Source organism: Lissotriton vulgaris, chromosome 1_1 (genome assembly GCF_964263255.1).
Source record: "Lissotriton vulgaris chromosome 1_1, aLisVul1.2, whole genome shotgun sequence".
Taxonomy (NCBI): Eukaryota; Metazoa; Chordata; class Amphibia; order Caudata; family Salamandridae; genus Lissotriton; species Lissotriton vulgaris.
The window spans coordinates 189,507,034-189,517,908 of record NC_141685.1 but is presented as its reverse complement, the minus strand read 5'-3'; the positions used below and the strand labels follow the sequence as shown (position 1 = coordinate 189,517,908).

The following is a 10,875-nucleotide window of genomic DNA, read 5'->3' as shown; positions in this document are numbered from 1 at the left end:
ACAGAATGCAGAACAATGTCATACATTTACGTCAGTACAAAGATCTAGGCCTAAATCCATCGTTTTTGTGCTCGCCATTCCAGTTTGAACCCAGCCATGTGCAATCAGTCTTGACCCTGTGCCCATTGGGAACAGTCTAGCCGAACTGCCAAGCCAGGTCCTCCCTTGACTGGATACAAGCCTCCTAGGACTGGTTTCGGGGTTTCACCCCTCATCAGCCAGGATAGCTTGACTCCAGTGGCATGGAGAGCACAGGACCCACGTCTGGGCATACCCGTCCCACTCTGGGTGACAAATGCAAAAAGAACTATTGATGGGCAGAATGCAAAACAATGTCATACATTCACCCCAGTACAGAGATCTTGGTCTAAATCCATCATTCTTTTTGCTCACTATGCCCTTCCAGTTTGAACCCAGCCATGTGCAAATCAGTCTTGACCCCGTGCCCCGTGGGAAAAATCCAGCCTGGACTGCCAAGCCAAGAAACGAGCATCCTAGGACGGGTTTTGGGGTTTGACCTCTAATCAGCCAGGATAGCTTGAGTCCAGTGGCACGAAGAGCAGGGGACCCACCTCTGGCCATACCCGTTCCACTCGGGGTGATAAATGCAAAAATAACAATTGATGGACAGAATGCAGAACAATAGCATACATTTCACCCCAGTACAGAGATCTGGGACAAAAATCCATTGTTTATTTGCTCACCATGCCATTCCAGATTGAACCCAGCCAATCATAGATCAGTCTTGAACCTGTGCCCCATGGGAACAGTCCAGCTGAACTGCCAAGCCAGGTCCTCCCTGGACTGGAAGCAAGCAACTTAGAACCGGTTTCGGGGTTTCACCCCACATCAGCCAGGATAGCTTGACTCCAGTGGCATGGAGAGCATAGGACCTACGTCTGGGCATACCAGTCCCACTCGGGGTGAGAAATGCAAAAAGAACAATTGATGGACGGAATACAGAACAATGTCATACATTCACCACAGTACAGAGATCTGGGCCTAAATCAATCGTTTTTACTCACCATGCCATTACAGCTTGAACCCAGCCATGTGCAAAGCAGTCTTGACCCTGTGCCCCATGGAAATAGTCCAGCCCGAGCTACCAAGTCAGGTCCTCCCTGGACTGGAAAAGAGCTTCCTAGGACCAGTTTCTGGGTTTCACACCTCATCAGCCAGGATTGCTTGACTCCAGTGGCATGGAGAGCACGGGACCCATGTGAGGGCATACCGGTCCCACTCAGTGTGACAAATGTAAAAAGAACAATTGATGGAAGAATGCAGAACAATGTCATACATTCACCAAGACTGATTTGCATATAGCTGTGTCTGAACTGGGGTGACGAAGTGAGCTAAAGAACGATGATGGATTCAACCGAGATATGTGACTGGGGGTGAGTGTCTGAAAATTTTCAGCACTCCGTCCATCATCTCCTAGTGTTTGCTTTGTTCACCCTAAGTTGACAGGGTATGCCCAGATGTGGGTCCCATGCTCACTTTGCCAGTGGATTCAAGCTAGCCTGGCTGATGAGGGCTGTTAGCACGAAACCGTTCCCAGGATGCTTTTTTCCAGTCCAGGAAAGACATGGCTTGGCAGTTTGGGCTGGACAAACAACTGGCCAGCTTCCTCGAAGAGAACAACATCCTAGACCCATCCCAGTCAGGGTTACGCAGCAACCACAGCACCGAAACTGCCCTCATCGCCGCCACCGACGAGATCAGGATCATGCTCGACAATGGAGAAAACGCGGCCCTCATCCTCCTGGACCTGTCAGCCGCTTTTGACACAGTCTGCAAACGCACACTAAGAGCGCGCTTCTACGACGCCGGAATCCAAGAAAAGGCCCTGGACCGGACCACCTCCTTCCTCTCCGGGAGAACCCAGAGCGTCCGCCTCCCCCCTTCCGCTCCGAAGCCACCGAGATCATCTGCGGCGTGCCTCAAGGCGCATCTCTCAGCCCAACGTTGTTCAACATCTGCATGGTACCACTCGCCCGACAGCACGACCTAAACATCATCTCCTACGCAGACAACACGCAGCTGATCCTCTCGCTCACCAAGGAATCCTCACCACCAAAACCAACCTCCATGAAGGTATGAAGGCCGTCGCCAGCTGGATGAGAAACAACCGACTGAAGCTGAACTCGGACAAGACGGAAGTCTTCACCCTCGGCACCACCCCCTCGGTCTGGGACGACTCATGGTGGCCAGTGGAACCAGGAGCATCCCCTACACCTACCAACCATGCACAAAACCTAGGGGTCATCCTCGACTCCACACTCTCCATGACAAAGTAGGTCAACGCCATATCCTCCTCCTGCTTCAACACCTTCCGCATGCTTTGCAGGATCTTCAAATGGATCCCCACCAAAACTAGAAGGACGGTCACCCAGGCCCTCATCAGCAGCAGACGGGACTACAGCAACGCACTCTATGCAGGAGCCAGAATGCCTCCGCTCTCTTGATCGTGGACATCTCCCACCACAGCCACATGACACCCCACCTGAAAGACCTGCACTGGCTCCCCATCAAAAAGCTCCTCACCCAAGCTCACAAGGCACTCCACGATACCGGACCAGCGTCCCTCAACAGACGACTCAGCGTCTACACCCCCGCCGGCTCCGCTCCGCAGACCAGGCTCTCGCCACCATCCCCCACATCCGAAGAGTGACCGCTGGCGGCAGATCATTCTCCCAGCTCACCCCCAAGACGTGGAACACCCTCCCTATCCGCCTACGGCAGTCCGAACACCTCCTAACCTTCAGGAGACTCAAGTCCTGGCTCTTCAACAGTAGAAGCATCCCCCCTAGCGCCTTGAGACCCTCATGGGTATGTAGTGCGCTTTACAAATGCTATGATGATTGATTGATTGATGGATGAAGCTCAGGGTCAAGACTGATTTACATACAGCTGTGTCTAAACTGAGTTGGTGATGTGAGTTAAAGAACGATTATGGATTCAACCCAGATCTGTGACTGGGGGTGAGTGTCTGAAAAGTTTTAGCACTCCGTCCATAATCTCCTAGTGTTTGCTTTGTTCGCCCTAAGTTGACAGGGTATGCCAGACGTGGGTCCCATGCTCACTTTGCCAGTGGATTCAAGCAAGCCTGGCTGATGAGGGCTGTTAGCCCGAAACCGGTCCCAGGGTGCTTTTTTCCAGTCCAGGGAAGACATAGCCTGGCCGTTCGGGCTGGACTGTTCACATGAGGCACAGGGTCAAGACTGATTTGCATATAGCTGTGTCTGAATTGGGGTGGCGAAGTGAGCTAAAGAACGATGATTTTAATCCAGATATGTGACTGGGGTGAGTGTCTCAAAAAAATGTCAGCACTCCGTCCATCATCTCCTTGTATTTGCTTTGTTCGCCCTAAGTTTGCAGGGTATGCCCGGACGTGGGTCCCTTGCTCACTTTTTGACTGGATTCAAGCTAGCCTAGCTGAAGAGGGCTGTTAGCCGAAACCGGTCCCGGGATGCTTGTTTTCGGTCTAAGGAAGACATGGCTTGACAGTTAGGGCTGGACTGTTCCCATGAGGCACAGGGTCAAGACTGATTTACATATAGCTGTGTCTGAACTTGTGAGGTTCGGGACTTATCGCACCTGCCTAATGTGTAGAACTACGTGTCCCAGGGGGCAGTGGGGCAGGGTGTATTTAAGTGAGCCTCGCGCATCGGCGGATGAGCGTAATTCTGTTTGTTACCTGTTTGGAATAGAATGAAGGAGCGTTCCCGGAGCACGAAGGATTTGCCTGTGTCGTGTTCGTTCGTTCTGCCTCCGTGAGTAATTCATTCCACCAGTGTGGAGCGGAGCATTGTGGCTTGCCTACACGTTACTGTGTCCTGTTCTCTGTGTCCGTTTGGATTGCGTTAGCCATTTGTGAGGCTTTTGGAGCAGAACTCTGTAGTTTCGGCTGCGCGCTGCGGTTTCCGTTTCTTGGGCACTGTCCCGGGGGCTCAGGGAGGATTGGAGGTTCGACCACTGGAGCGGGAGGGGCCGGCTCAAAGAGAAACACTGGGGCTTTGATTAAAGGTTTTAAGGAGGGCTTTATTGTTATATACGTTTTCTTCATGAAAAGGTAAAGAGTCTCTAGTCTCTGGGTATCGCTGAATGCCGCGGTGCCTTCTGGTCGTGGAAGTCTTTATCTGGATACGTCTCAATAACAGGATCCCACGTGGTACCGGAAAGAAAAGGAAATCAAGAGAAGGCGGATTACTGCCTGCACTCTGGGTGACAATACACAAGGATCGGGAGTGAAGGACACGCAAACCCCGTGAAGTGCTCCAGTTAACTACGGGAGTGACGGAAGGTGCTCGTGCTCAGGGAAGGGTTTGGTTGCAGGAAGTGTTACACCGGGGGCTGTCTCCGCCTCCCAACCCAACCCGCGACCCGGCCCCGTACCTCTTTAAGCCACGCTCCTCCCGTGGGCGCGTGGCAGGGCGACTCGTCCGACCGTTGGCCTCCTGGCTTGTCGTTTCCGTCTGCTTCTCTTCCTTGACCTGGTTCCGCGCTGCTCTCCTCAACGATCTCCTCCGCGGGGGAAACGCCGTTCGTCTTCGATGCCGTGCTTCCTGCTTTTGTCGTCACTAGGGGCGTGACTCCACAATCCCAGCCGTCGGCCTTAAAGGAGCCGTATACATTCACCCCTGATGGCCATTCCGTGTCGGGGTCTCCGTCTTCCTCATGCCACGTAGAAGTCTGCGGCTGTTGAGACAAGACGCAAGGTGAAAGGGGGGTGGCGCACCACCAGTCTTTATATTCAGGTGTCTCTTGACAGTCAGACCCGTGACACACCTCCCCCCCTGGCATCTCCCGATCGGGGAGAGGAAACACCCGGGACAAAAAGTCTGCATTTGCATTGTCTTTTCCTTTGCGATGTTGCACAGTAAATGCATAGGGTTGTAAGGACAGAAACCATCGCAACACCCGGGGGTTGTGGCTACTATTTTGGTGCATCCACTTCAGGGGAGCGTGGTCTGTATGTAGAACGAAGGGCTTGCCCTCCAGGTAGTACTTTAATTTGTCAATTGCCCATTTGATTGCCAAGGCCTCCTTTTCGATGGTAGAGTATCGGCACTCCCTGGGGAACAATTTCCTACTGACGTATAGGATCGGATGTTCAACGCCTTCTTTGACTTGTGATAGTACCGCACCTATCCCCTGATTAGAAGCGTCCGTGGACAACACAAATGGTTTGCTGTGATCCGGCGATATTAAAACAGGAGCCGTTGTCATCGTGGACTTAAGAAGGTGAAAAGCCTGTGAGGCCTCTCTCGATGGGTTACTAAATTCCTTGGCCTTGACGTCTTTGCGGAGCAGATTGGTTAAGGGGGCTGCCAATTCTGCAAAGCCTGGAATAAAGCGCCTGTAATAACCCACCAGGCCAAGAAAGGCTCTAAGGTCCCTTTTGTTATTGGGGAACGGAACTGCTGCTATTGCTCTTACTTTTTCGCTTTGTGGAGCGATGGTTCCTTCACCCAACACATAGCCCAGGTATTTCACACTTTGAAAAGCTGCTCGTGATTTTTTTGCATTGATGTGGAGTCCTGCTGTTTGTAGGGCTTCCAGAATGGTTTGTAAGTGTCTCAGATGTTCCTTCCAGTTCTGACTGTAAATGACTATGTCATCCAAGTAGGCTGAACTAAAGTGCGAAAAGGGATGTAAGACTTTGTTCATCAGGCGCTGAAATGTTGCCGGGGCGCCGTGTAATCCGAAAGGCAGAACGGTGAACTCAAAAGCACCTTCATCCGTTACAAATGCTGTTTTCTTTCTATCCTCCTCCCGAAGGGGGACCTGCCAATACCCCTTCGTGAGGTCAATGGTGGTGATATATTTGGCGTCTCCAATTTTTTCAATCAAGTCATCGACTCGAGGAATTGGATACGTATCAAAATGCGAGACAGCATTCAATGCACGAAAGTCCATACAAAATCTTTTAGTGCCATCAGGTTTAGGAATTAGAACAATCGGGGATGACCAAGGACTCTGTGAAGGGCGTATGACGCCCAAGTCGAGCATGTCCTGCACTTCTTTCCGTACAATCTCTTTCCTTGCTGCGGGAATTCGATAGGGTCTTTGTTTTACCACTTCCCCAGGAAGAGTTTCGATGCAGTGCTCTGCTAACTCAGTCCTTCCTGGTAAGTCGGAAAATACTGCTGTATACGGGGTTAGAGTCTCTGTTAACTCCTGCTTTTCCTGGGGAGTCAGCTCTGGGTTCACCACCAACTGTTCTAGAGTAGAGATGTGTCGGGCATCCATCTGCCCTACGAAGTGTCCCATCCGGGGTAGGGGTCCCAACCACTCTTTCAAGAGATTGATATGGTAGATTTGTGATTTGTGAGGGGTTAACCGGAGTCTATAGGTAGTGTTTCCGATTTTTTCAGTGATCTGATATGGGCCTTGCCACTCATGCTTGTTCTTAGTACTGATGGAAGGCAGTAGCACTAGAGCCCATTTTCCTACCTCCAGGGATCTTAATCTTTTACCTTTGTCATAAGATTTCTTGTATCTCTCATGTTGATGCTCCATGGAGGTATAGGCGAGTTCTCTTAATTTACCAAGTCTGGTTCGGAGCTGAGAGGTATATTCCAACATGGACTTTTGCTCCTGGGATGTTTCGTTTTCCCACATCTCTGTAGTGATGTCTAGGAGACTCCGGGGCATCCTACCATACAGTAACTCAAACGATGAGCATCCTAGGCTGCTTTGCTTTTGGGCTCTTATCACATAAAGGGCGATAGGTAGGAGCCGATCCCAGGCGGGCCCTTCAGCCGTCAGCATTTTCTTTAGTGTTTGCTTCAGAGTCTGGTTGTATCTTTCCACCAAACCATCGGTTTGGGGATGATACACCGAGGTTTTCAAGTGTTTTATGTCCAATGAGGCACACACCTCCTTCATTAATTTTGAGGTGAAGGGAGTCCCCTGGTCGGTCAATACTTCTTTAGGAAAACCTACCCTGCTGAAAAGTTCCACAAATTTTTCAGCGATGGCCGCTGTAGTAGTGTTCTTTAAGGGAAAAGCCTCAACAAACCGAGTGGCATAGTCCACGATTACCAATGCATACAGAAAGCCTTTTCCAGTCTTTGGTAGGGGCCCTATCAGATCCATGCCCACTCGCTCGAAGGGGATACCAATTATGGGCATCCTTTGTAGGGGGGCAGCCGGAGGGCGCTGTGTGTTTCTACGTTGACAGACCTCGCACCGGGCACAGAATTCTTGAACATCTTTGTAGATACCCGGCCAATAGAAGTTGCGCAAGATACAGTCAGTGGTTTTTTCCTTGCCGGCATGTCCTGCCATCAAGTGGGCATGTGCAAAGAATAGCACTTGTTCTCTAAAAGACTGGGGAACCAATAGCTGCATTTCTGCTTCTTGGTTGGCTTGTCTATATAACAAATAGTTTTTGATCAAAAAGCGGGGAAATACTGGAGAGGTCTGATCATCTGACTTATGGGCGATTTCCCAGGCGTTGAAAAGGGATCTATCTTCAGCCTGAGCAAATCTGAAGCTGCGATCAATAACCCAGGGTTCGGGGGATAGGTAGGATGGGATATGCACCCCCTTCCCGGTTGTGGAAAGGTGTTCCTTAAATAGGGACAGGAATTCTGGATTATCGGTCCCCAGGATCATATCTTCAGGCAGGGAATCAACTACCCCTACGCTAACAGTACAGGGGTCCCTATCCTGCGGTGTGAGAGTGATGGAGGCCACGGGGTAAGGCTTCACGTCCCCATGGACGCACCTGATATACACGGGATTCTTATGATTCATCTGACCCTGGGTTACGAACCTGGACTGTACCACAGATTGCCTACACCCTGAGTCTAACAATGCTTTTAATTGGAACCCATTCATCCTTATACTCACGTAAAACGTGCTGCCCATTTCGGCGGAATACATCACAGTCCGGGGCAGATACCCCACTTCCATGGGTTCCTCATGGCTCTTCCTTTTTGGACACATCCTGGCGATGTGGCCCCACTCGCCACATTCGAAACACTGTGGTCCTTTTGTCGGAGGAACCATCATACCGGGAGGTCTGAAGGGTCGAGGAGCCTCGAGTACTGGTTTTGGCCTTTTGTCCATTTTGTTGGTAGGAGTACCTTTGGAGGTCTTTTCTGGCTCCCACGGTATAGACTTGGGTTGGGCCCTGGCATATTGTGATGCCATCTCAATGGCTTGTTCTACTGTCAGGCCTACATGCTGTTTGAGCCAACGCTGGGTCGCATATGGTAACGCCTCCATAAACTGCTCTACATAGATTTTATTCAGTATTTCTTCCTTTGTACACACATCGGGGCGAAGCCATTTGTCCGCCGCCATTTTTAACCTGAAGAACAGTGTTTTTGGGTTTTCCCCAGGAACCCCTTTCTCTTTTCGGAAGCGGACTCTATAGGCCTCCTGGTCCAAACCTAGATGGTCCAATATGACCATTTTAATAGTCGCATATGGGGTTGTCCCCAGGGGATTCGCTGCTTGATATGCAGATTGGGCTTCGGCGGTAAGGAGAGGTGCCAGAAAGAACGGCCATTTTTCTTCGGGCCAGCTCATTGCCCGAGCCGCCCTTTCAAAGTTTACCAAAAAGGCGTCAGGATCCTCACCGGGTACATATTTTTGAAGGGCCATTCCTGACGGATGTGGAGTGTGTACACGTCCTTCGCCCGGGGCCGCCTGTTGGACAGAGGGTATGGACTTAAGACCCTCTACGTGTGCGGTCATGGTTTTAGTAAAAAGTTCTCGGTCCGCTTGAGCAATGGACAGCTGGTTCTCCACGGCCCATTCTAACTTCTCCTGCCCCTTTATGAGGTGGTCGATCAGGGTCTCCATCTTGATCTCACTGATGGATGGTGAAGTTGATCCCACTTCTGACACCAATTGTCCCGGGGGCTCAGGGAGGATTGGAGGTTCGACCACTGGAGCGGGAGGGGCCGGCTCAAAGAGAAACACTGGGGCTTTGATTAAAGGTTTTAAGGAGGGCTTTATTGTTATATACGTTTTCTTCATGAAAAGGTAAAGAGTCTCTAGTCTCTGGGTATCGCTGAATGCCGCGGTGCCTTCTGGTCGTGGAAGTCTTTATCTGGATACGTCTCAATAACAGGATCCCACGTGGTACCGGAAAGAAAAGGAAATCAAGAGAAGGCGGATTACTGCCTGCACTCTGGGTGACAATACACAAGGATCGGGAGTGAAGGACACGCAAACCCCGTGAAGTGCTCCAGTTAACTACGGGAGTGACGGAAGGTGCTCGTGCTCAGGGAAGGGTTTGGTTGCAGGAAGTGTTACACCGGGGGCTGTCTCCGCCTCCCAACCCAACCCGCGACCCGGCCCCGTACCTCTTTAAGCCACGCTCCTCCCGTGGGCGCGTGGCAGGGCGACTCGTCCGACCGTTGGCCTCCTGGCTTGTCGTTTCCGTCTGCTTCTCTTCCTTGACCTGGTTCCGCGCTGCTCTCCTCAACGATCTCCTCCGCGGGGGAAACGCCGTTCGTCTTCGATGCCGTGCTTCCTGCTTTTGTCGTCACTAGGGGCGTGACTCCACAATCCCAGCCGTCGGCCTTAAAGGAGCCGTATACATTCACCCCTGATGGCCATTCCGTGTCGGGGTCTCCGTCTTCCTCATGCCACGTAGAAGTCTGCGGCTGTTGAGACAAGACGCAAGGTGAAAGGGGGGTGGCGCACCACCAGTCCTTATATTCAGGTGTCTCTTGACAGTCAGACCCGTGACAGGCACCTTTTGGTTAGATTATTGGAAAAGACTTTATGCTGCAATATGACTGTATGGATTATCTTTTGGTTTTAAAGGAGCGTAGTGGTGTTCGCAACTACACGCTTCCTTTGGAGTACTTTATCTTTTTGAGTTATTAGACTGGAGCACAGTGGAGGTCTACCACGTGTTACCGGTTGTCAATAATCCCCGTTTGTTGGTTCTCTGCTGGAGCGTGGTAGTGGTCGCGACTACGCGCTTCCAGTTTTGGGTTGCTTTATTCTTAAATTAACGTAATTGGGAATTTGTATTCATCTCTGAACACGCTTGTCAAATATGGACACAGGCCTTTTTGCATATGCTGAAAAATGACCTTTAAGGAGCATTAAAGGTCTTTTCTGTTTCAGTTCCTTTTGATCTATTATTTGGGAAGGACAAAGACATCTTATTTTACACTGGGTCCGGTTGGAGTCTGTGGTAGGCTCATGGCTACAATCACATATAGAGCTATGGTATATGAAGTCTATTGTTATTCTCTTCTGATGTCCTCCTAACTGGCTCTTGTTTTACAGGAAGGTCTCAAGCTAGAAGAGGGTCCTATCAGTTATTTTCCAGGTATAGATAATTGTAGCGAGAATTATTGAGAATAGTCTGTCATTGGAGTATTTTGTCTTACCTGTATCTTTTGTTTTTTCAGATCTCCTTCCCAGGGTGTGTTACCGCTACAACGCATCTTTTACAACGCGTTCCGTTACAACGCGTTTTTTACATCGCAAATACCATTACAATGCATGCCATTACAACGCATGGCATTACATAGCAGATGGTATTACAACGCATACCATTACATCGTAAGTATTGGTAAGTATTTAATTTTTTTTTTTAATTTTATTTAATATGTTATTATTGATTTAATTATTATTAATTATAAAAAAATATTTATTTCGTTTTTAAATATTATAAATTAAATATCTTAATTTAAGTATTTTTTAAAATAAGTATGAGTATAGGAGTATATGTTTTGGGGTACTGATGTATATGTTTTGGGGTGTTTGGGTATTTTTAGGTTTTAGGGCAGTGTTTGGGTTTTGGGGTACAGGGGTGTTTTTAGGTTTTAGGGCAGGGTTTGGGTTTTGGGGTACATGGGTGTTTTTAGGTTTTAGGGCAGGGTTTGGGTTTTG

At 49.8% G+C, this 10,875-nt stretch overlaps 1 protein-coding gene across 1 annotated transcript; it reads right to left on the bottom strand.

Annotated features, from left to right (window-relative positions):
* Nucleotides 1–4,341: 4,341 nt before the first annotated feature.
* LOC147738140 (uncharacterized) lies at nucleotides 4,342–8,997 on the bottom strand. Its single transcript, XM_086935881.1, has 2 exons — nucleotides 7,861–8,997; nucleotides 4,342–4,698 (listed from the first exon to the last, which is right to left on the bottom strand). Exons 1-2 carry the CDS (start codon nucleotides 8,995–8,997, stop codon nucleotides 4,342–4,344), a joined length of 1,494 nt encoding a protein of 497 aa, XP_086792007.1.
* Between the last annotated feature and the right edge of the window lie 1,878 nt (nucleotides 8,998–10,875).

Excerpts from the sequence above, each read along its gene's own strand:
- LOC147738140 (XM_086935881.1), bottom strand. The coding sequence starts at position 8,997 with ATGAAGAAAACGTATATAACAATAAAGCCCTCCTTAAAACCTTTAATC. Across the intron at positions 4,699-7,860 it reads AAATGGGCAGCACGTTTTAC|CCGCAGACTTCTACGTGGCA; the intron begins GTGAGTATAAGG and ends TTGTCTCAACAG.